At 34.2% G+C, this 25148-nt stretch overlaps 1 protein-coding gene across 1 annotated transcript in view; it reads left to right on the top strand.

Annotated features, from left to right (window-relative positions):
* Positions 1 to 25148, top strand: part of SCN1A (sodium voltage-gated channel alpha subunit 1) — a 91931-nt gene that overhangs the window by 52212 nt on the left and 14571 nt on the right. Inside the window, exons 13-21 of the mRNA XM_027911473.1 lie at positions 945 to 1077; positions 1821 to 2059; positions 4282 to 4455; positions 5075 to 5431; positions 6145 to 6627; positions 8787 to 8904; positions 10175 to 10329; positions 12952 to 13125; positions 14753 to 14875. Coding sequence (XP_027767274.1) covers positions 945 to 1077; positions 1821 to 2059; positions 4282 to 4455; positions 5075 to 5431; positions 6145 to 6627; positions 8787 to 8904; positions 10175 to 10329; positions 12952 to 13125; positions 14753 to 14875 — 1956 coding nt within the window. The remainder of the gene's footprint in view (positions 1 to 944; positions 1078 to 1820; positions 2060 to 4281; positions 4456 to 5074; positions 5432 to 6144; positions 6628 to 8786; positions 8905 to 10174; positions 10330 to 12951; positions 13126 to 14752; positions 14876 to 25148) is intronic.

Genomic DNA, 25148 nt, shown 5'->3' with positions numbered 1-25148 from the left:
TAACAAATGCAATTTGCAGTTTCCAAGTAATAAAATATTAACTTACACGTTCATAAAAATGCTATGCTTTACTGTATTACTCTGCCACACTTTCCTTTAGCTAATCTAAAGGTCCATCTAGCAATCATAGTTGGCATACAATTGAAATTATTATAGAAAAATGTTATATAATTGCAATCAATATGATACTGCTATTACATTATCAAAATTAGCATTATTAGTTAATTTTGATAACAGTCTTCCTTATCAGCCTGGTTAAAAATGTAAGGAAGTTGTCAATTCTTTATTATCATTTATTTCTCATTCCTATATATTTTACATCCATATCTGGTGGAGTTCTGTACTACAGATAACAAATAGTTCACTGGAAGATCACAGTTCAATACACACTTCCAAAAATACAATTGTCTATGTGAACATATGTGCAGCACGTATTGCTGCCGTTCTCTTACCATATACAAGGTAAGAGAAGAAGTCTAAAAAAAATTTCTTGCTTAGTTCAAATTTGTCCACTCACATTGCTAAAAAATACTAGCATGAGGAAGCATGAGGAAGTCAGACTTTTCTTACTTGCTACAGTTTGCTTAGGGAAAAGATTGCTGTGTTACAAATCCAAGAATATTCTGTCAACAGGAGCAAGGAAAAAAAATTACAGTTTGCAAAACCTTATGCAATATTTTGAACTCAATGCTTTTCCATTTCTTTTAATGGTTTTGAAGGAAAGAAATGCAAAAGTGAATAAACTCTCTCTCAATCTTGAACAGTAGATAACTATGGCTGAATGCCTTTTTAAAATTACTGAAAAGATACTAAAAAGTAATAAAAGTCCGACATGATAAAAAATGAAGAGCACGAAGCACGTATCCAAGCTAAGATATTAATAACAGGGTTATATAGTGTTTACTCATTCAACATGATCTCACCAAATATTGTTCTCTGTACAGGGCACCACGACAGAAACAGAAATGAGGAAGAGAATATCAGGCTCTTTTCACGTTTCTATGGACTTCCTGGAAGACCCAGCTTTAAGGGAGCGAGCCATGAGTATTGCTAGCATCCTCACAAACACTGTGGAAGGTGTGTTCCATGCATAGCTTAATATTTAACATCTGTTTTCCCATGAATTTCTGAAAATTTGCATTGAAATGTAAAAACTGATTTAAAATAGCTTAAGTAACAGATAACATCCCAGAAACTTGAACATAATTTTTAGCAAACGCAAAGTTTTTTATTTATTAAGGTTATTACATTAGCAAGCATTAAAGTTATTACATATGTAAGCATTTATATCTTATAATTTTGACACCATCTAACCCATGTAGATGGTCATAGCGCAGTGGATGCTTATGCATGGTAATTAAATATATTATTGGACAAAAAAAGGCAACTGAAAATTTTTCAAATGTTCAAATATGAAACTTATTAAAATATATATGTATTTTAGCAGCTACATTTATTCAGTTACTCTTTAAAGAAGTGCTATTCTAGGTGATCAAAATGGTTTTTTCTTGAACTAGGAATGAAAATTTTTACTTAAATTTTACAAATTTCAAAATAAAAATATTTACATACCAGAACAATAGGTGTAAAAAAAAGGCTGAAGAATAATCAAGGAAAAATTAAATACATAATACAAATTGATGCATAAATTGATGCTGATTGGCATAGTGATAGGCTTTGGACACAGTAAATATATTTGATAGCAATTTTTAAATACCAGTACAGATTGACAATTTGACTGGTACAATTCATATAGGGGTGAGGAGGGTTAGAGCAATCACAATTTTAAAATTACCTTTTTAAACTTTCTTTTGCCACAGAACTCGAAGAATCAAGACAGAAATGTCCACCATGTTGGTATAAATTTGCAAATATTTTCTTGATCTGGGACTGCAGTCCACATTGGCTAAAAGTAAAACATATTGTCAACTTAGTGGTAATGGACCCATTTGTTGACCTGGCTATTACAATTTGCATTGTTTTAAATACACTCTTTATGGCCATGGAACATTATCCAATGACCGACGAATTCAATAATGTGCTTTCAGTTGGAAATCTGGTAAGTCTGCTGGGTTTTTATGCCATGATTTGTAAGGAAATATGTCTGAAAAAGACTGAAAGGAGGAATTTTGACAGCTGAGGGGTTTATTAACTCTTCATAAAGTAGAATTATTGTATATTTATTCATCTCTGGGTATGAGTATCAGAGCATTTTTTGAAATTTCACCACCAACCCTGATTCATGTAGCTTAGGATACTGTAAAATCAATATATTGCAGTGTTCTGCAAAATCAAATTAAAAATTTAAAAATTGGCTCCAATGCTACATTAAGTGAAGTCCATCTTAAACAGAAGTTGATTTGTGTAACTACTAAAGCAGGAAATGCATTGGTTCCATGAAAAAGACTCTATCTAAATAAATGTAGTGTTAATTTCTCAATCAATACAATACAAATCTTTAAATTATGAATGTGTTTTTAATTGCTGTTTCCTGAGCAGAAGTTTACAATAGCTAAAATGTCAATTTAAAAGCATTTCTAGAATTTTCTTCTGTAAACAACTTTTTATGTGGATAATGGATTGTTTTCTTTATATGCTTTATGTGAAAAATATCCTGCAGTACTTTTTCCCCTTATATTTGTTATTGTTTTTATCCTCAGATAATTAGTAAGATTTTTTTTCCTCATATTGTCAACTATATTTTCTCCCTTCTACTTCAAAAAGATAAATTATTAAAGATTTCAGGAGTTAACTTTTTGTAGCTCTCATGCTTTTGAACTGACAGGTTTGATCACATAGAAGTATCTGCAGCTGCAGTCCTACTTTATTTCTTATTTTAAGAATTGATTTCTTATAATGGGATTTTTAATAATCCTTGTTTTGTGATGAGGAAAAAATAGATCATGTAAATAACTACAGGACTTAGGAGGGAGAAATAATAGATAATTGTATAGCTGATTTTCATATACTTGAAAAAAATTCCATATAAATCTTAGTGTATATCTGACTATGAAGGGTGTGTCAGAGAACCTGGCTGTAAGCACCATGCTCTTCCATTTTTGGGCTCCCTGACATAAACCCCTCCTGCAATACAGAGGCTCTCAAGGGTTGCATGAAACTCCTTGAGAACCTTCCTGTCCTGATTGTTAGGAACCTTAGTCAGCGTTTCAAACTGTATTTATCATTCCTATATCTTCCTCGGGGATTCCAGTCCTGTAGCTTAAAAATTTGTGACCTTTCCCTCTCTGGTGTCTGCATATAGAATGTATTTAAAGACTGTAACAAAATCTATCTTGAGTATTGGTGTTCCTAGGCAGAGCAAGTCAGGCTCTTCTTTCCCATCTCCTGATTATCCCAGTTAGGTTATTCTCTTTAGCTGTCCCATTTTCTGTTCAGCTTGCTAGAAAACAGGTTATTGAAACCAAAAAAAGAAAGCATTTCAGAGCAGGGCTTGAGCAGTCTTTAACTGTGGCTTTAGTACATCCCTCTCCTACAGGAAATTCTCCCAAGACTTCTCTCAAAGCTACTCAGGGTCATTACCTTGGTGGCTCTTAAATATGATTCCTAATTCATTCAGCATTGCATCCCATGATGAGAAGCCATTACCAGCAATACCCTGTTAAAAAAGCATTCTTAAATGCTCTTTCATTCCTGACATCAAAGACATTGAGGCAGCAAGCTTCACTGAACTTACTGGCAACACCCAGGTAGAAGTTACTCAGCTTCAGCAAATTGTTGTATCTCAGTATATTATAATGTATCTCAGTGTCTCCATCAACTGCAATAGATTATAATGTACCATTTATTCATCTTGTATAAAAAAATCATTAGGTCTGTTAAACTGAATGGCACGTTATAGCAGCAAAGAAGCTGCCCCTCTGGCGTCTTAGATTTGGCCTCATTTGTAATTCCTATACCAAGAAAGATGTTATACCACGTAATTTCTTGGAAAGCATTCTGGTTTATATTCTGAAAATCAAATTTGGGATATTTTTTGTACAGCACACGAGAAAGTCCATATCCTGACAGAGTTGAAATTGGATTATAAATGCTGTTTGTGTAATTTGTATAGTACAAAACTTAATTAATTGAAAAATTACTTGGTTTGTATGGTACTTGTTAAGAGAAGCGGGCATAATAAATCAGTAAACAGAACTATTCTTAAGTATCAGTTTTGGATAAGACATTGCAGATATGTATCTTGAATTAAAAACCTAGACAACAACTAAATCTGTAGTAGTATATTTCACAATGAAGTAACAAACTGCACTTTGAACACAGGTCTTCACTGGAATCTTCACAGCGGAAATGTTTCTCAAGATAATTGCAATGGATCCTTACTATTATTTCCAGGAAGGCTGGAATATTTTTGATGGTTTCATTGTAACCCTTAGCTTGGTTGAGCTTGGTCTTGCAGATGTGGAAGGACTATCAGTTCTTCGATCATTCAGATTGGTAAATATACATCAACTGCACTGATTTTTCAATGGAGCTTCATTAAAATTATTTTATTTTTGCCTTAAAAGTTTTCTTGATGTTTCCCATGATACTGATCCTGACGGCACTTTCATTAGTGCAAATCCTTATTAATTGCAGTATCACACTGTCTTCAGTGGGAATTTATAGAGATACAGACAGACAGCAGGGGTGCCCTGGGCCTATTTCCAATGTATCTATTGCACATACGTACTTTAAACATCCTGCTACGCAAAAGTAAATTGACTCTCAAAATATATTGTGCTCTGATTTGCATTACAGGAAGAGATATGCTCTACAAATACCAGTTGCAAAATGGCCCAGATGATTTTAACAGATGTACCCTAGATTTTAAGTTCTATCTAATATGACAAGTAGTATCTTTGGACTTGGATAAAAACTTGCTTTGAGGGCATGAAACCCCAACTCTACAAAGTTTTCTCAAGAGAACCTTCCATCTTCATGCTTTTAGACAAGATGATTCCATCTGAACAGTCATACTCAGGGCATATTTTGCAGTAATATCCTTCCACAAATTAATTTTAAAATATCTTTGTGTCTTTCTGATTGTCCTAACAATATTTTTCTTTTCTTCCAGTTGCGAGTTTTCAAATTGGCAAAATCTTGGCCAACTCTAAATATGCTGATAAAAATTATCGGTAATTCTGTGGGAGCTCTGGGGAATCTGACCCTGGTGCTGGCCATCATTGTGTTCATTTTTGCTGTAGTCGGGATGCAGCTGTTTGGGAAAAACTACAAGGAATGTGTCTGCAAAATTGCAAGTGACTGTGTCCTTCCACGCTGGCACATGCAAGACTTTTTCCACTCTTTTTTGATTGTATTCCGAGTGCTGTGTGGAGAATGGATAGAAACGATGTGGGACTGCATGGAGGTTGCTGGCCAAGCCATGTGCCTTACAGTCTTCATGATGGTCATGGTGATTGGAAACCTGGTGGTATGTAATCAAAGCGTTAGCAAAAACTTATTTGGCAATAGAGTGGTCTCAGTCCTGAAGTGAACTAAGTGCTCTGGCTCTGCTTCAAAAAAGCACTTAAGGAGGTGGTTTCAAGCAATGCTTAAAGTTAAGCTTAAGAGCTTTTTTGGATAGAGAACAAAGTATCCTGCAATATCAAAATCCTAAGAATGTTAGAGTGAGCACTTAAAAATGTGACTAATTTGTCTTCAGGCTCTTTGTAAATATTTTGTGCTACAAATAATTTTAGTTTATCCACTCTTTATTACCTGTTTGCTGTGGATTTTTTTATTATTTATCCCACATGATTAGTCAACTAAATAATCTAATTTCTACTGTATGATGGAATAGATTAAACTTTTTAATGATGTTGAATAGGAAATCTGATCTCTCCATTTTTAGATTATAAGACTTGGCACCAAAATATTTATTTACTGTGGGGATTTAAAGACACATTTATCGATATTAGTTGTAGGAATATTTTTTGAATGATGAGCAGTACCTGAGCTAAATTAAATAAACTTGGGTTTTTGTGGAGAAGAGAAAAAGTTTTGATGGTGCTTTTTTGTTTTTGGTGAATTATTGGGATTTCAGTCTTTGAAGTCACTAATATGACATTTCTAATAAATAAATGTTATTTGTTGGGATAGAGTCTAGAACTGCCTTTTTTTTTTTTTTTTTTTATCTTTCTGCAGGTACTGAACCTATTTTTGGCCTTGCTCTTGAGTTCATTTAGTGCGGACAACCTTGCTGTGACAGACGATGATAATGAAATGAATAATCTCCAAATTGCTGTAGCAAGAATGCAGAAAGGCATAGATTATGTGAAAAGAAAAGCACGTGAATTCATCCAAAAAGCTTTTGTTAAAAAACAAAAAGCTTTAGATGAAATCAAGCCACTTGAAGATCTGAACAACAAAAATAGCTGTATTTCTAACCATACAACTGTGGAACTGAGCAAGGACCATGATTATAATAAAGATCCAAATGGAACCACCAGTGGTATAGGCACAGGCAGCAGCGTGGAAAAATACATAATTGATGAAAGTGATTACATGTCATTCATAAACAACCCAAGCCTCACTGTGACAGTGCCCATTGCTGTGGGTGAATCCGACTTTGAAAATCTAAACACAGAGGAGTTTAGTAGTGAGTCAGACCTCGAAGAAAGCAAAGAGGTATTTAGATACTTTGTGCATTTCTCTCTAATCTTTTGAGGGGTTTTATTTTGAGGGAGGAGGAGTGGGGTTGGTTTGTTTGTTGAGGGCTTTTCTTGTTTTGTTTTTCATAAGCCAGTGTATTCAATTCTTGATCATTTGTTATTTTTACACTTCTTCGTAGATGGGCATAAAAGAAGGTATAAAGGAGGGTTTAATTCTTGATGAACAAAAGTGTGAGAAGGGGGTAAAAAAATATAACCTCCAAGAGGGGATAAGAGGCCAGGCAATGGGAGACCAAACTAATCCATAAAAACTGCTTATGGTCCATAAGGTAGTTGCAACAGCTATTAGAAGGCAGCGCCTTAGCTACAGGGTTATTCTATCAGAAACTCTTGTTTGCCTCCTGTAACAAGGGTCCAGTGAGGGGTGTCATACACCTCTGGGCCACTTAAAAAACACTCCTCTATGGAATTTTATTTCTGAGCAGATATAAACCAGAAAACATAAAAAAAATTTATGTATGTTCTTTAGACACAGGAAATCTTTAAGATTTTAAAACTGGCAGCTCTTCTAGACCTAGATTCCCATAAACAAAGTCTTAACCATAGACTCTTTCATATACTTCAAATTTACTTGTTAAAACTGAAAAATATTAACAGATGAAAATATCTAATGTTTCTAAAGGAATGCCAAAGCAGGCTATAGATGTAAAGCCTTTATGGGAACTGTAAATTTTAAAAAACCTATTGAGGCTATACCTGTTCCATTATGTGACTTTTTGTCTGTGGCTATTTTAACAAAATAATTTAAATTGATCCAATTACAAAATTTCCAAATTAACAACCTCAGTGACTGACTTTGTTGATATTTTAGTCAAATGATAAAATTACCTTTCCAGACGTCTAATAATATTAATTTTCTGACTTGAGGAACTTCAACCTTGAACTATCTAGTTTCCATTCTGGTAGCAATACAATTTCTTTATAGGATAGTTCATCTTCCCCCCTCCCTCCCACTGTCATATTACTAGCAGTAATTCAGATACCTAATTTTAGGGTAGCTGAATTCTTTACCACTGTCCCTTCAGTGTGCATAAGCCCTCCAGTGCTCTCAACAAAAACCTGGTGTTAAGCCAAGCGCTATCTTCAGATCCTCCCCCAAGAAGGGAGACCTGTACAAAACAGCCTTTCCACCCAGAAAGCTATTTCAGAGACAGCATTGCTCTCATTTTCAATTAATATCTGAAGTGTTAATAATTCTTTTCCTGTTAACTATAACCAAAACCTTTATGATTTGGCTTTCCCTTACACTTCTGAACCACTGTTACAACAGAGGTTCTAAAAATTTATTTGAGCACACTATGAACTACTCCCAGCATAAAGAATTTCAAAATAAAACATTTAAGCAAAGATTCTTTGGAGAAAATAATGGTTAATCATCTATTCTCCCCACAATTACCTTAATACTAGTCAGTCTAATCTTCCAAACCATCATAGAGTAGGCAGTCAAATAGAGTGACTCAAGTTGGTTCATGACTGACCAATGGAGAATTGATTCCTTTTAGAAATAAACTAAGTTTAGAAAAGCTTTCTGTTGAGGTGCTGCTACATGTAGGAACAGGGCTACCTTTTATCCCATTGAAAAAGTACTATGACACTTCTGACTTACTACTAAGCCTGCTTTAGTAAGAGTTTAGTTGTTATTTACCTCTGAAGTATGGTCTTCTCTGCTTTTTTGCCCTCATTCCTCTGAGCTCCCATCTCATTTATGTAGTTATTTTTAGACTCTTACCTGATTTTTCAGTAGACGTTACAGATTCCTGTGTAATTATTTAAGCTTCATTATTTCTGTGTAGGTCAAGACATCATTACCATTTTTGGCTTGTTGTGCTCATAAATCTTTGCAGGTTCAGCATTATCACCCATATTTTTCAGTTTAAAGCATAATTTTGTTTAAAGTCTTATCTATCACTGATACACCTTCCATTTAATAGATCCATACAATGTAGAAGGAAAACCAAAGACTGTACAAATTTCACAGATGTTTATCAGCAATTTACTTGTGTTGAATTCTAGAACATTCAAAAACATTGCCTAATTATTTACTTATCCCAGAACCAAATAATATTTGCCTTAAAATTAGTAACCGTGAATTTGTGGTGCTTCTTTCCTTTACAGAAGTTAAATTCATCTAGTTCATCTGAAGGTAGCACAGTTGATATTGGACTTCCTGCAGAAGAACAACCAGAAGCTGAACCTGAAGAAGCCCAGGAGCCAGAAGCCTGCTTCACAGAAGGTGTTTGGAACAAAAATACTAATAATTCTTATTAATAGAATAATGAATAATTTTGTATTTAAATTAAGTATTAAGATGTATGGATCATATTTCTCTTTTGTTAATGTTTAGACTTTGATTATTAGCAGTAGTATTAGTCTGTAATATATCACATGGATACTGAGACTGCAATTATACTATATATCAGGTAAACAATTAAGAAAACATTTTATCAGAAATGTATCACTATTTTAAAAACACAAAAAATACATTATTGAAAGTTGTATTTTAGTATGAGTTACTGTACTTTGAGTTCAGTTACAGTCTCTTAGATAACAACATTATTTTTAAAATGTTCTTCATAGATATCTATCAAAGTGCTTTATAAAGTATACATTACTGATACAGCTGTTGAATGACAAATAAAAACTGCACCTAGATAGTTTTGTGCAAAACACTAAATGAATCTTCTGTAAATTGACAAAAGAAGAAGGAAGAGCCTTGTGTGCCACCTGGGGCAAGAAGAATTTTACCTTGTAGACTCCTTCACTTTTTATTCTTCCTTCTATTGGCCCACAATGCAATAAAACCAAAATTCAAAAATTCAGAATCTGGTCATAAATGCTTTTCCAATGACATTTCCTTTTGAGAAACCTTACGGATGTGTGCATGTGAAGAAGGTAGGGAAAGAAATATGTTTAAAACAGTAATGTAATAACAGAAAGGCCTTTTCTGGTGTCTGTAGGCAACAGTTAGATTTAGATACTGGAGCATAAATGCTACTGTCCTGTTGGGTTATTTCTGGATATGATAACAGATCATTCTTTAGAAATTTGTATTGAACTTGCAAGTCTAGAATTTGGAGAGGAAAATACCATTATTGTTAGCTAGTATTTTTCTACATAAAAGAAAGAAGAAACAAAAGTCAGGAGGAAATCATAAAAGCTTAAATAAATTGGGAGCACGAGTTTGAGAGGTTAGCTGGTACAGAAAAGCCCAGAACTCAGCTAAGAGGCTTAGATTTTTTTCATTAAATGAATGCAACACTGTCTGAATTGAGCATCCAGAACGAAAGAGGGTACAATTTAATATCACTTGCCCATATCTTACTACATAAACCTACTTGATATTTGGATGAGAAGGTCGCCTAGCTGAAAATCTATTCGGTTTTTATTAAAAGCACAGCTTCTGTAAAATAGCACTGTATAATTACCAAAATGCATAACCAAAATGAATGCAAGTCAAAAAAAATCTTTTTTTCCTCTCTCTCTTTACATACACTGTTCTAAAGGCTGTGTAAGAAGGTTCAAGTGCTGTCAAGTAAGTATAGAAGAAGGGAGAGGAAAGCAGTGGTGGAACCTTAGAAAAACCTGCTTCAGGATTGTCGAACACAACTGGTTTGAGACTTTCATTGTCTTTATGATTCTCCTCAGCAGTGGAGCTCTGGTAAGTAAAACATGAACAGAATGTATCACTGTTGTCAGAAAACTCCTTAGAAGTTGTTCTAACTTTACACAGTTCCATGTCTTCAAATGACAGGACTAAATTTTAGTCAAATTTTTGAAAAAAATGGCAAAAACATCTCTTCTCAGCAATATGTAGTAAAAAAGAATGGATGTAAGTGATTAGAGAAAGCCTAAGTCCATTGCTGAAGGTGATCATGCAGAGGCAGAGAGAGGAACCACGTGTGAAAAAGAGAACATTTTTAACTTTGTTATTTGAGTTTCCTCTCTCTTTTCACTGGTGTTTACTGGTGTAACTCAGGAGAAAGAACTATCACTGTTGGAGAATTTGGAACTAACTGTAATGGCATAAACAGTTCACCATAGCTTTCAAGAGCCAGGGCTGGCTTATGCAGTCTTATAAATGTTACGTGCTAGAACAGAAAGAAAGATTAAGACCATGTATTTTTAATGATTCCTTTCTAAGACTAAGAATTTCTTACTTAGGCTTGCAATTCAGCTTTTACTGACTCATACTGATGCAGACTAGAGGGACATCTGTAAGAACATGAATTTGCTTTAACAAACATGTAAGGGTAGAAGAAAAAGAAGCCAACCATAATATAAATCTGTTACAACAAATGAAACAAAACATAGCAGTAATACATGATTTCAAAAATAAAAATAATGAAAAAGAATAAAGCAATTGGAGATGGACTGTGAAATATAGGCGAGCTCGGATATATAGTAAGGTAACGTTTCTTAGGCAAACTACTTGCTCTGAGATAATGAGTATATCCAGCATCTACCCTGGTAGATGCAATTACCCTTTGGGAAGTTACTGAAGTCCCTACATAATAAAAGTTTTGTTCTGCAAAATTGTATTATGAACTCTTTAGACCATTCCCAGCACTTTAAACTACTGTTGATGGTTAGCAGTTTATGATTATACCTATCACTAGTTCCAGTTACATCTCTAAGAATTATTCTGCTTTTGCTGTGCTTAATGTCAGTGCATCCAACAAAAAAACAACTCTTACTCAACATCAGAGGACACTTTCCCTGTCATTTAAAGCCATCCAAATAACAAAAAATTCAAGCCTACAGTACTGAATTTTGGCTCGTGTAACCAAGTGGAGAAAATCTTCACTGACAAGAATTTAAATGAGAGAGAAGTACTAGAAAGAGATCTGATAAAGGTGAATTTCTGTCACGATATTCAGAGGAAGTTTGAGATGAGATCCCATGGTGTTAGCACCTTGTGTTTGTGAACCTAAGGTGCATCATCCACAAAACCTTTATTTTGTGAAAAGGCTTTGCAGACCATGGATTAGCTCAAGTCTCTGCAGATGTGAGACCCAGCTCTCCCTCCAAATTCTTTTGTGATAGTGAAAAGGTCTTTTTGGATCTGCCAGTACTGAATCCCAATGTTCACCCCAAGACTGTGCTCCAGACAAATCTCACTGTCACCACAGCCAGGAAATCTGGCAGACACAGGCAGGCTGCAAACTGCTTCCAAACCCCCACCCCAGGGGCAGTCAGGGAGCCAACATAGTTCCAGCTGCCAGGAGCGCTGCTGGCTCAGCCTCTGGCACACACACCTATACAAGGGAAATGATATCTGTTGACTTCCCAGTTCTGTGAGATAAAGTTTTCAGTGAACACATATGAGTGTCAGGTTACCTAGTGCCTGATCTAAGTATCCAGAATTACTGGTACACAGTTGTTAGTTTGATGACTGATATACAAACATTTGAACTGATCGATGAAAAGTTATTCAAAAGCAGGCTGAGTAAAAATAAATGTTAGTACCAATAAATATCCAAATCTTTTCAAGCTGGCATAATTTTCCCGCTCTTTCAGTCTGATGAAATTGGTCATTCTCCATAACAAATAATAGTGTAATTGAAATTTGAAAGAAATTAAAGGAAAAATATTTTGGAGACAGAAAAAACTTATTAAAATAAAAAACTATTTGTTTTTTCAAATGCTTAAAAAAATGCCACAAAAAGTATAAATACCATTGCACGGAGCTCAGAAATTTTATGCATCTCATAAAATGTGAATAATACAGTAAAGCAGGTATTTGATTTAAATAATTTCTTTTAAGAAAGGAAGAAGTTATTCTATGATTTATACCTTAACATTTTCAAAAAGCAATAGAACTTAAAAACAAAAGGTCAATTGACCTTCTGTCCTGAAAATTTAAATAGCTACGACCCTGGATTTTGAAATTGGATCTACCTACATATAAACCAAATTATCTGAGTAGAATTCAGTTCAGGCACAACATGCAGAATCAATGCTATTTTTCAGTACAGAAAATGATCTGAGAAGAATAATTCACCATCAGCAATAAATAAATAAATAAAAATCCCTGCCCAGTGAAGCAGTTGCTGTGTAGTATCTGCTTCTTCCTCCTGTAAGCTGGAAATATAGTTCCACAGGGGGAAACAGGTATATGCTGAGGTTAGCAGAAAAAAAAGCATTGGATAGAAGCGACATATCCATGCCTTTTCTTGAAGATTGTTTCCTTTTTTTGTTGCCTTTTTTTGGTTTGTTTTGTTGCAACCTGAAGTACGTGCAGTACCAAAAATAACATGTCTTTGAATGTTTATACTCTCAGGCTTTTGAAGACATATATATTGAACAACGAAAAACTATCAAGACCATGCTGGAATATGCTGACAAGGTCTTCACTTACATCTTCATATTGGAAATGCTGCTGAAGTGGGTGGCCTATGGCTACCAAACATACTTTACTAACGCCTGGTGCTGGCTGGACTTCCTGATTGTCGATGTATGTAGCGTATTTCCTAGGTGATACTTTTATATTTATCTGAATATTTTTTAAATTACTCTCTTTGCAACCATAATATCTATTACTGCCAACCAGTTTACTTTTGATTTAAAAAGTAAGGTAGCTAGAAAAATTCCATTTTACTCTGTCTTTCACTTTATACTTGCAGCACTGCCTTGTTATACCACAGAGTTAGGAAAGACTGAAAATTCTCCTGGTAACAGCAGGACCTGACTTAGCAACCCCACAAGCAGTTAAAGGGTTTATCCCAACACTGCTGTTGAAAGAGGCCATGCTGTCCTCCATTCTGGCCTGGGCTGCTCATTCCACCTTCAGACCCACCATTCCTCCTGCTGTGGTCTAAGTTGAATGCAGCAGTTAGATGGATGTCTGATCTACCAGAAGCAGCTGTTCCTTTTCTAAACTAGTTTTCTCTAATATTTGACCTTATTTAAATCATAATATTGCAAACAACCATCTTGTGAAAGTGAAAATTTGAATACATTGTGTGAAGGTATAGCATGTATTCAAGTGTCTCAATAAGCTGGTGATCAAATCTTGGATTTACACATCTTTTACAAAGATGTTTAATTTTGTTTCAGAACATGGCAGCTTAAAAGTTTTTAGTAGTTTGAGGAGTGTGCTGGAGAAAGAAATTCAGATATCCTAAGAACCTAGATTTGTGGGTTGCTAGAGCTCAATTGACAAGTACAAAAAAGCTAAAGATTTCAAAGCTAAAGATTGGTTTTAAATATGGTTCATAAAAAGCACTGTCCTAGAGTTCTCTTTACCTGATATATTTTTTTCTTATAATGAAAGAGTACATGAGAACATTATGCTATTTTTAGCCAAATAAATAGTTAAGGAATTAGAACAGCATAATGAAGGAACATTTAGGGGAAATGGGAAACAAATAGAAGGTAATATTTTGGACAAGAGCCATAGCAAATATGGAGACTGTGGTATTTTGCACTGAGGTAATGTAGGGACATGGAATATTTAAAGGCCTGTCGAGTTCTGCCACCTATGGAACTGTTCTTATAAGATCTTAGAAACAACATAATCCAGGTCAATGTCAAGCTTGTAAAACACATAAATTCAGCAGTCAGGCAAAAGAATTAGTAAGTATAACTGATTATAGAAAAGTTAATCCTTTCTACCAATTTCCAGAGAAGCAATAGTGCTCTGTGACCCATCTGTTAGTTCAACCCAAACTGCAATCAGTTTCCTTTCAGTTGTGGGCAATCAAATGGATATTATCAACCATAATTATTGATCCCAAGAGAAATGTAAAACAAAAAGTGAGAGCAATACCTAAATTGGTAAAAAGGAGAGATTAATTTAATTTGCTTTTTGTTGTTTTAAATGCCCACAAATCACTAGCAAAATATGAAATTCAGAAATATTAATGTTTCCAGATATTAGTTATGCTATTTTTTTATTTACCTCTTCTTCTTTCATATTACTTTTTTCTTCTTCTTTTTTTTTTTTTTTATTTGAAAGACTCTCTATTCCTGAAGAAAGTGGTCCAAAATTAGAACCTTCTAAAGAAGTGTATATCTCACATCTATGGTACGTAAAGTAGTATGTACAATATAATAATTTTTACTTTCCTGTTTTCATATAGGTCTCTTTGGTTAGCTTAACAGCAAATGCATTGGGTTACTCTGAACTTGGTGCCATTAAGTCCCTTAGGACACTAAGAGCTTTGAGACCTCTAAGAGCTTTGTCACGATTTGAAGGCATGAGGGTAAGACAACATGAAAGAATCTGAAACTATGCATGCATAGAAGAAATACATGCATGCAGAATAAGGAATGAAAAGTCCATGCAGAAAGGCTGCACTATCTTTTTATCGCATATCTTTTACTAACAGATAAGCAAAAAGCTTCATCAATTCACCTAAATCCATATGCAGTGTCACATAGAAGTTACATTCATTAAGATTACTTTACTTTCTAGCCAATCTCAGGAGTTCTTCATATAAGTCTTTGAAATTATCAACTATGAACTCACGTAACAGACTCTTAAAAATGAAACAAATGTAACAAAATTATATTCATTTTTTACTGATATACATACTACAATATTGATACAGGAATCTAATTTAGCATCAGTTAAAGATACTGTCTGTTAAAATTTGAATTTTTTTTCATTTTTCTCTATATTTGATAAACTCCCTTAAGTCTAACCCCGCTGAATTTTACCAGGTGGTATTACAGATATATTCATACCCACTAGTGGTTTAAATCTATTTCTGAGTTTGGCTGACTTAAAAAAGCAAATCAAGTAATTTGATTTCTCTATGAAATTATTCTCTTTGTAAGGTAAATGCTTTTTTTTATTTCAAATAATCTCTATTCAGTATTCAATACAATGCATCTAAGGTCATTTCTTACTACTCTGAGTAATTTAGAGGCCCTGCTTTCTATTCATCTCACTCAAGAAGGCATTTTAACTTATTTTTTCATTTGTTTATACCTTCTGTTCCTTAAAGCCACTGAATACAAACTAACTCTATATGCATGTCAATGAAATATATTTTAAGAGAATGCTTTTTCCTACTTCATGGAAACATAAGAGGAAACAATGCAATAATGAATTTCCAGTCAATTATAAACCAGTGGAATAGGCTGGAATATACTGTATTCAGAAAGAAATCTAAGTTTAATGAATTCCAATTGAAGCTTCAAATTCTTTTCCTTGAACTGTGTTCAGTAGACTACCTATCTCTACTTCAGAATGCAGCAGAAAATATATCACTAACCAATGATTACTAGATTAATAAATTTCAGCTTCATACAGCAAATTGAATTTTAACAGTTTTCTGCTTATTTGAAACTCGTGAATTCAGCAGGGTAAGAGCTGGTCAAGTACTACAGAATGTACAACTATTTGATTTAGCCATTTTCTCTTTGTCTCTCTTTGTACATACTGTTCATGAACATTCAGAAAAATGTATGTGGTTTTGTGCAGAGAAATGTCATGAAACTGCTGTCAGCTTTACTTTTTTAATAACGTTCTGGTCAGCTGCAGGAGGACTGGGAGACCAGTATAGACATTACACAGGAAGGAAAAAAAAAGCAGCTTTAAAAATTATATTGGAAAAAAAGGTCATTTCTAGAAAGATGATATCAAAATTGATTGCCATATGTTTTATTCAATTTTTCTGTATCCTTACATGATTGCCTTAGTAAACTTTCCTCTTAAAAAAATTTAGGATATTTATGCTCAAAGAAAAGTACCTGTTATTAGAAACCTATTTACTGCTATCCCTTATTTCTTGCTGAATAACTACTAAATTATGCCAGAAGCCCAATCATATGATAGAATTTCAGCTACAGAACATGAATAATTCATGAGCAATTTACTGTGCAGGAATCACAGACAAGCTTGGAAAAGCAAAAAGGTTTCAGCACTGTCCTCCAATATTAATGACAGTCAATGAAGTGCCTGATTCCCATCACTTAGCAAATTTGACTGGCCAATTACATAGGCCTTATATTTACTATTAGTTACATGAACTTCTGAAAATGTTTTGTTTTCCAAAGTACTTGGCAAGTATTCATAACAGCTCACTGACAGTTGTTGGCATTACTTTATGAATGACTCACGAACAGTAAAAAGATTCAAATAATAAATAATTGACCAGCTCATGGTAAGACTATAGTCAGATTGCAGTCTTCTCAGAAACTGAGTTCACTGCACAAGAATTAATAAAAAGAGATTTTTTTTTCTCTACCTGCAGAAAGTAAAAATAAATCATCCCTCTTTGTTTTCCTATATTGCCCATACCTACACTGAGCTGTGATAAAACAAGCTGACTTTTTATTCAGCATGTATTTAAATTTTAATGTTTACCCCATGTTCAGAGCTGTGCAAATTTTGCCTTGAAAATATAAAATATCTTAAGTATTCCACAGAAGTCCATGTATATAAAAAGCTCTGCATCATTTTGTAAAACAAGCTACCAAGTTCTCAACTACTTTAAATCAACCAATGTTTTTCTTATGTAAGTTTACCCTTCTGGGGAATTGGAAGAACACAGCATTTTACACAATCAGTAAATACTAATGACTATTCTGTTATCCCAAAATATGAAATACAATTCACATTTTAAGTTACATTCTTAGAAGTCTACAGCTATACTCTGTAGTTACAGCCTAATTTCATAATTATGCTTCATAAATGGGATAAATTCTCTTTCCAAAGGGAATATGAGATATATGAATCTCTTGCACCAAAAAAGGGTACAAGTGATCCATAGCCTGTGCTTGCCTTAAGCACTGAAGTGACTTTTGCCATTTTAAAGGCATTTAGTATATCTCTAGTATACTGAAGTCTAAAATATTTAATACTTTCTATAGCGAATCTCAAAACCAACTCCATCCAGATGCTGGAAGGCAAAGTAAAGAATTGCTTTAATTTAATTTAAATTTCTGTCTTAGGGTTTATATTCTCATCTCAATTAGTGTATGCACTAAGCAGAAGTAGCTGCAAACTGAGATTTGAATATACCCATTGCTTTTTGTTTAGCTTTCTAGTACTTGCAATATAATGCTTTTGCGCTAGTCCTGAATTGGTATGCTACCTGTAAATGTAGAATACTGAGTATACATTGCTTTGCTGAGTTAGAGAATTAAGTGACAATAAAGCATGCATTTGTGTCTAATTTCACAAAATAAAGCATGTCATGCCGTGCTTGATTTATTTATTAGAGAAATAGTAGAAGGCAGCAAACAATCTGAAATCCACTTGCACTTTCAGTTTTGCATGCCTTATGCATATTTCTGGCTGATGGCTTTAAACATTTACTGTATTTCAAATTTCCAGTCCAATTTCATAACTTATAAAACTAAATTAGAGTATTTTATGTCTTAAATATCCTGTAAAATTTACTGGCTATTCCTTAGATTTCCTTACAAGGAAAGTGATAATGAGGAAATTTCAAGAGTACTCAAACCTTCATTTGTATAAAAGAAACATTTCTCATATAGTTGAGTTATAAAACATAACATCAAGTGTCTGTCATTACAGATTCACAACTAATAACAGGCTATATATTTCTATTTCATATAGGATAACCTTTCAGCTTGGATGGGGTGGACCCCTGGTTCCTCCCCTTATCTGTATTATGGGTACAGTATTTCCCCTTTTCTACCCTTAATGAGTACAGTCTGACTAATCACTGCATTGTATATTTTAGGGTTAGAAGGAGAGACAATCATATTTGAGAATCCCAGTACCGGCAAAGTAATATTATATTCACCCTACACTCCTAAATCACTTCAAGTCTTTGGAAATAATGCTTTGAAATTTTTTATGTTACAGAAATAACATGAAAACTTTTGAGCAAATCAGTATTGTTATTTAGAGTTCCTCGAGGAGAAGGTATCTCAGCTATTTTAATATTTTTAGTTGCTTTTTAAACTGAGATAAAAATTGGCTTTCTTTAAAAATTTGAATCTGGCTTTTACATTGTTTTGGAAAGATCCATGCTTTACTCTGTTACTCAATTTATTGCTATATATATTTAAAAATATGCTGTAGAAAGTTTTGCACATTACTCTTAATACATTAAGCCCACACCAAAACACTGTGATCTGAATAGTCACAACTATACATATTTCTACAATTGCAATATACATTTCTGCATAATTTTAAAACCTCTATATGTTACATTAAATAAATCACTCCAAGTGTGACTGTGATTAAGTAAATCACTCCAAGTGTATACAGACAACATGAAACAACATATATATATAATCCTTTCTTGCAATCTGAAGTTAGTATTCTTTGGCCTGTGTTGGAAACTAGTTTCTGTAATTTTGATAAAATGCCAATATTATCTTCCTTAGAGTTTAGAAATGTCCTGCAGGAGACATGTCAGTGATGTAAAAAATTTGCATTCATTATAATCATTAGAAAAATCCACTTCTTAGAACTAGAACCCTTGCAAGCACCAGCTGTAAGAGGGTATCATTAGTGCAGGATTTTTTTATAGCTTCAGTGTAAATGATGTATCAGCATAAACTGCCTTCAGTGTAAATTTATCATCTCACAGTTAAGGATTATGTATTCACTCTCAAGGAAGTTTATTCATTATTTTCTGCAAGTTTCTCTTGATTTTGAACTTCCAGGGATTCTTTGAGGACTGTGATCTTATTCATTACCTCTGAGTTTTAAGGAGTCTATGAAACATCTTATGTCTCCTGAAAGACAATTAAAAGCTTTACAAACTTTAGTGTCAGAAGACTCTGTGTATAGATGTTCATAAATCATACAGGAAATATCCCAGCAATTTTTTGGATTATAGTTCTGCAATTAGAAGAGGACTATTGAAGAAGTATATGATATAATTGAAACTGATATGATTTTTTTCCAAATTTCTGTTTGTTGTATCTTAAAGAAAATCCTTACTTTTAGAATCAAAATTTAATGAAATTTGAATGGGATACATAATATAGTTTGCATTTTAATTGGGAATGTTACAGGGCGTGTAACGGTCAATAACATTAATGCAACAGGAAGGGCAAAAAGTTGGCGTGTGTTCACTGCATTCCGTGAAATACAAAGATACTGTTCCCACATCAAGTAATTACTCTATTTTCATGCTCATGTTTCTTCACGATATTTACCGACTCTTCTCAGACAAACGGAGTCATGTGATTTATTGCTTGGCAGATAATTATTGTATTTTATCATTCAGTATGTTAAATTATGTGTTTTCTTCTATGTTTTCTTCAAAAGTACTTTGCTGTATACTTGATTTCTACTGAAAAACAGAATCAGGCTGCTCCAGAACCTCCAGTCTTTTGTTAAATCCAACAGCGTAGCTTGCCTTTAATAGGCTGTTACATGAATAACAAATGCTTGTGTTGCTACTTTAACCAAGTTATATTTTCATATAAAAGCTAGAACAGAACTGCAGAATCATCTAGCTGAACTTATCTGCTAACAACTGCAGCATTTCAAGATATAAACTCACCACCCAATAGCATGAAATTTCTCCAGCACAAAGTGTTATAAAAATAATTTGTGCGTTAAATGTTTGAGGAAATATTTTGCTTTCTTTGAAGATAAAATTCACTATCAGGAGTACTCTTCAGTCAGATTGTATGTTACTGATTACAGAAAAGTACAAAATTCAGTAATTTTCTTGTTAAAGGAGTGATTTTCTTTTTCTCTGAGATTTTTTTATGTCTTACTTCATCTTTATTTGTTCATTAATGTTCAAATTAAGATTTACTTGTAACTCCTTGTCAGGGCTCTTTGGTTCTTACCACCTGCCTGCCTTTGCATACTCAGTTAAATCCAACTTTTTCTTTACAATCAGTGCTTTAAATTGTAGTTTTCAAATAATCTTCATTGTGTATTCCCAATACAATCTTCATTTTACTAAAAAAATGAAGATCTGGTCATAAATAATTTTTTTAAATTGATTCATATGAGATGCTTCTCATGTCAGTTCTAAAAATGACAAAATGCATTTATTATTTATTTCAGGATATTATTTTTTGTGCATTTTTTAAAATTAATTTAAAGAATGGTATAGTCCCGCTATCATAATTTACTTCTACAAACTTTCAATTTACTACTTTTCAGTGATCATTACTCATAACATTAGTTTGCTAGAAAAAGATTTTCGGTTTCTTTTTTTTCTATTTTCTTTTAATTTTTCTAAACATTTTTCTAAATGTTATTTAATTCTGGCCTTACATAATCATAGATCATGTAGTTAAGAATAAATTTTATATATGTACATAGCATTAAGGCAAGCTGTGTGGCAAAGTAGTTCTTTTACTATGCACTTCTTAAAGGCAAATCCATAAAATTACTCTAATTTTGGTTCGAAGATAGATAAAAGACAAAGCCAGACTCTTCTTAGATGTGCCCAGTGGTAACAAGACAACAGACATCAATTGGGTTGTGGGAAATTCTTATTTGATATAAGGGGTTTTAAGGAGGTTTGCGGTTTTATGTTTTTAATTTGGAGGAGTGGGGGCATTTGATTTTCATTTTGGTGGGCTTTTTTTTGTTTGGGTTGGGAATTTTCTTTTTGCAGTGAGGTAAATACTGGAACAATGGAATATAATTAGTGGATTATAGATCACACATTCATACCAACACGGTCTACCACCCTGATTTCTGTTTGTGGGACAAAGTTATGGAAGTTAGTTTCTTGCAAGAAATTCATCAGGATAAAATAAAGAGGAGTAAGTAATTGAAAATGAGAAGGTTTGAATTACTTGGATTAATCTACATTTTTAGATTCCTAGAATCTAAAAATTCTCCTAGTTCCTCTCTAGAATCATTAATCTAGGGAGGAATTATCATGTCAAGTCGGTTGCCCTTTCTCTCACAGATATATTTAATTCTCATCCTCTGTTGTCTCTACAGCCAGTTCATAGCTGATAGAGCATATGCATTCCAAGCTACTCAATGAGAAAATATGTGGTTTAGAGGCAAAAGAATTATTACAATCTCTCTCTCAGTTCCTTTGCTGTCTTTCCTCTTTTCCCATTCTGTCATCATCTGCTAGACTGCTTTGTCACATATATTTTATTACCTGTTATACGCATTGACGAAACAGGATAAATTTTCTTTATTATTTATGAATAAAAGTTCCCATCTACATTACTGCTGTGGCAATGCACATATACTTTGTTGTTTCAACATAATGAACTTTTAATCCTTGTATAGCCATACATGGCATCCCTCTTCCATCAAACCCCATGTATACACTCAGATGAGACAGGGTATCTTATGTGGGAATATTTTTCTTGAATTGCATCTTCAGTTATCTTCCTTCATGGCTACCTCCAAAACTCACACTAAGCAACTGTGGCAGAGGTCCCAGAGCCTCTCCTGAGGATCAGTCTTAATCCTGTGCATTGGGCAGTGTTTGTATTCAGTCTGCTGGCCCACAGGTCCAGTACCTCCCTTGCTTCTGTGACAGAAACATTCAATGGACGTAGCTACTCCTAAATTAAGCCTCATAACTATTTCCTCCAATCCCACTTACTCTCTGCTGTGTTATGATTTGTAGAGGAAGCTCTTCTAACTTCAGAGAAAGGCAGCTTCCATCATCACTTTTATAGTACCAGAGAGAACAGGAAGCCATTATTACAGCATCATTACCCATAGTGGTAATCGTTTTGATTCAGGGATGGGTTTTCTTCATGGTTTGCCTCAGATGCTCTTTTGATCCCCTGACTGGGAAAGTTACTGTATTCTTTATGTCTTTTGCACCCTTGCCTCAGCTCTTCCACACCAAAAGAGAATACACAATCTAGATAGTTTCTAGATACCCACTCAGTCAAATCAGTGTGGTTTCAGCATCTTCTAGCCTCCCTTGTATGTTGTCTTCCAAGTTAGCTATGAGAACATGCTGAACTCAGATCATGTATATCACCTGCGCCTCCATTCCTGTTCACTCACGGCTCACCTCCTGCTCATTCCAGCAATCTTACCTATGTGATGTACCATGAATCTAAACCAATGTCTACTTGCTCACTTCTTCATCTTTCAGTGCAAATGGTCTTTCTGGCAGCTCTTTGGGAACTTTTCTTGTTTAAGCATAAACTTATGAAGGTGACACCTTCCAAAGTGGAGGCAACTTTTCATTTTAAATGGGAAGAATTTTCCGGACACAATCCTATAATCTCCCCTTCCATCCCAAAGATGGTAACTTCCTCCTCATTTATACCAGGAACACACTTCACAGAGTCTGCAAAAGTTATGGGGATAGTGGATAAGTAGATTTTTCATGGTTTGGTTACAGATTTCAGGAGGCCCTGATATATCCATTAGTCAGCTCCAAGGTAGAAGTTCCTAGAAAGTCTGTGGCTGCTGAGGTGCCAGGATCTATGGAAAATATTTTGCTGTGGGAACTAAACTAAGTTTATATCTCACTATGTGTTCATCTGTGTCTCCCACAGCAAGACTGAATCTAGTAAAGCTTCCTAATATTCTATTCATACAACAGGGATAAGCTGGTGTTTTGCACAATCCTCATTCTATACATACGAACAGGTCTGATAGAAAAACTGATTTTTTTCTACTTTTTATTGTTTTCTTTGGAGACTTGCCCAAAAAAAAGATAGAAACAGCAACAAAAAAGAACTGGCCTACTACTTTGTCTTGACATAAAGTCATATCAGCCAGAAGATGGGACAATTAGTATTGCAGCAATTATTTTATCTTATGTATAAATCTGATGTTCGAAGATAAATATTATGAAAATGTAAGCATGAAAATTGTGTTTATATATGAAATACTGCTTTGTTCTAAAGGAGACATGGTTTCCCATGACAATTTTTTATTCCTGGGTGAATATCAACTGAAATGAAAAATATTCTAGAGACCCTTTGTAGGTATCAGGTGTTGTTTCTCACTTGCTCTTATTGCTGTTCCACCTACCTGAAGCTATAGGAAGGTGAACAAGCAGAATCAACTTGGGCTTTTGCAGATTGCTTACTGGAGTCAGCCTGACCAACAACATCCCAGCCTTGAGGAAATACATAGGTAATCTACAAAACCAAACAACTATGCAAACATCCTTTTCCAGTTTAGTGGCATTATATTCTGTAAGAAGAAATAACAGAAAATAGGTCAAAGAGAACAGACCCTTTTGAAATAAAAAATACATTCTGAATCACATATATCTGATCTAGACTTAAAGAACTAGCAAAAATAAGAGCTGTAGTTGCCAACATTTTCCTTTAATTTTCTACAGACTCTTCCCAACAAGATGAGAATGACAATTTTCACTTCCTAAATTAACTCATTAAGAAATGCTAATTGATCTCTTTTCTGCATTCAGTTCACTTTTCAATTGGTTCTCCCTTTCTTCTGTCCCTTTGCTGTACCTTATGTGTGTAGGTGTTGTCTGTGTATGTATGGGTGCTACCTTGGATATATAGTATGTAAGTTAATGTCATGGTTGTCCTGACATCCTCAGCCAATTCCCAAAGCAAATACAAAAAAAAAAAAAAAAGTAAACCAGAAAAACGCTGTTAAAGCAATTACGTCCAAATATATTGAAGGAATTAAAGACTTCTTCCTAAGGTGGACTTTACAGTCAGCCCAGCATCTGACCAGAGTGTAAAAATGCAGCTTTACATTATAAATATGACAGGGGAAAGGCTCAAGACTGGTGGGGAGAAAAACGTCAAACAAAACCAAGATGCAAACAGGAAACGACTTCTGAAAGTTTTAATTTTCTTTTCTTCTTTTCTTAAAAAACCTTCCAGGGGGACTGGATAGCTCAAGGGGTTGGTAATAGGATACAGAGCCTTTCATCTCTAGGTCACCAGTTCGCATCCAGGCCAGGTCAGTAGTGACCACAAATTGTTACCATTTGATGGGTTTTCAGTGACCTATATGAAATAAGTTGTTGGAAGCACTGTTGGAACATTTGCTGGAAGCTGTTCTCTTTTTATCCAAGAAGATGTGGCTGATCTTGTCATAGTCTCAGTGGTGAGACTGCGTTACCCGTTCATCTAGAGATGCAAGACACACTGATGGCATTTTGTAGAAATCTTTCTTTCTACAACTATTATCAATTCATAGTTGTTGTAACAATTACTGTAGTTGTTAGTGTTCTGCTGTGTGTTCTGGATCTGTGCCGTGGTCCAGTGGATCTTGGGGTTGTTATAAAAGTAACTGCTACAGGCACGCAATTCATGCAAAACCATTCTTCGTGTGAGCACAGGTAACCATAATTTGTTTAAGTTGCAGAACTAAATCCCCATCTTTCTTTCTTGACATCTTTATTTTCAGGTTTTTCACAAGATTAAACATAGGAATTCAATCAGTGTAACACATCTGGAACATTTTTATGAGTGGAAAAAGAAAGGATAAGACAAAAACTAGCTGGCTTAGAATTTCAAAGCAGCAATAGCATAATACAGTGTCATAGACCAGGTCAGACTTGGAATAAATTCCAGAATTTCTAATTCCCTTTCTAATTTTTACGTTGTTCTCAGTTCCATCAAGCTAAGTATCAACAGATTTACGTT

The sequence above is a fragment of the Empidonax traillii genome, unplaced genomic scaffold (genome assembly GCF_003031625.1).
Source record: "Empidonax traillii isolate 1590-97213 ecotype Southwest subspecies unplaced genomic scaffold, ASM303162v1 scaffold33:size3420811, whole genome shotgun sequence".
NCBI classification, from domain to species: Eukaryota; Metazoa; Chordata; class Aves; order Passeriformes; family Tyrannidae; genus Empidonax; species Empidonax traillii.
This window is presented reverse-complemented; position numbering and strand designations above follow the sequence as displayed.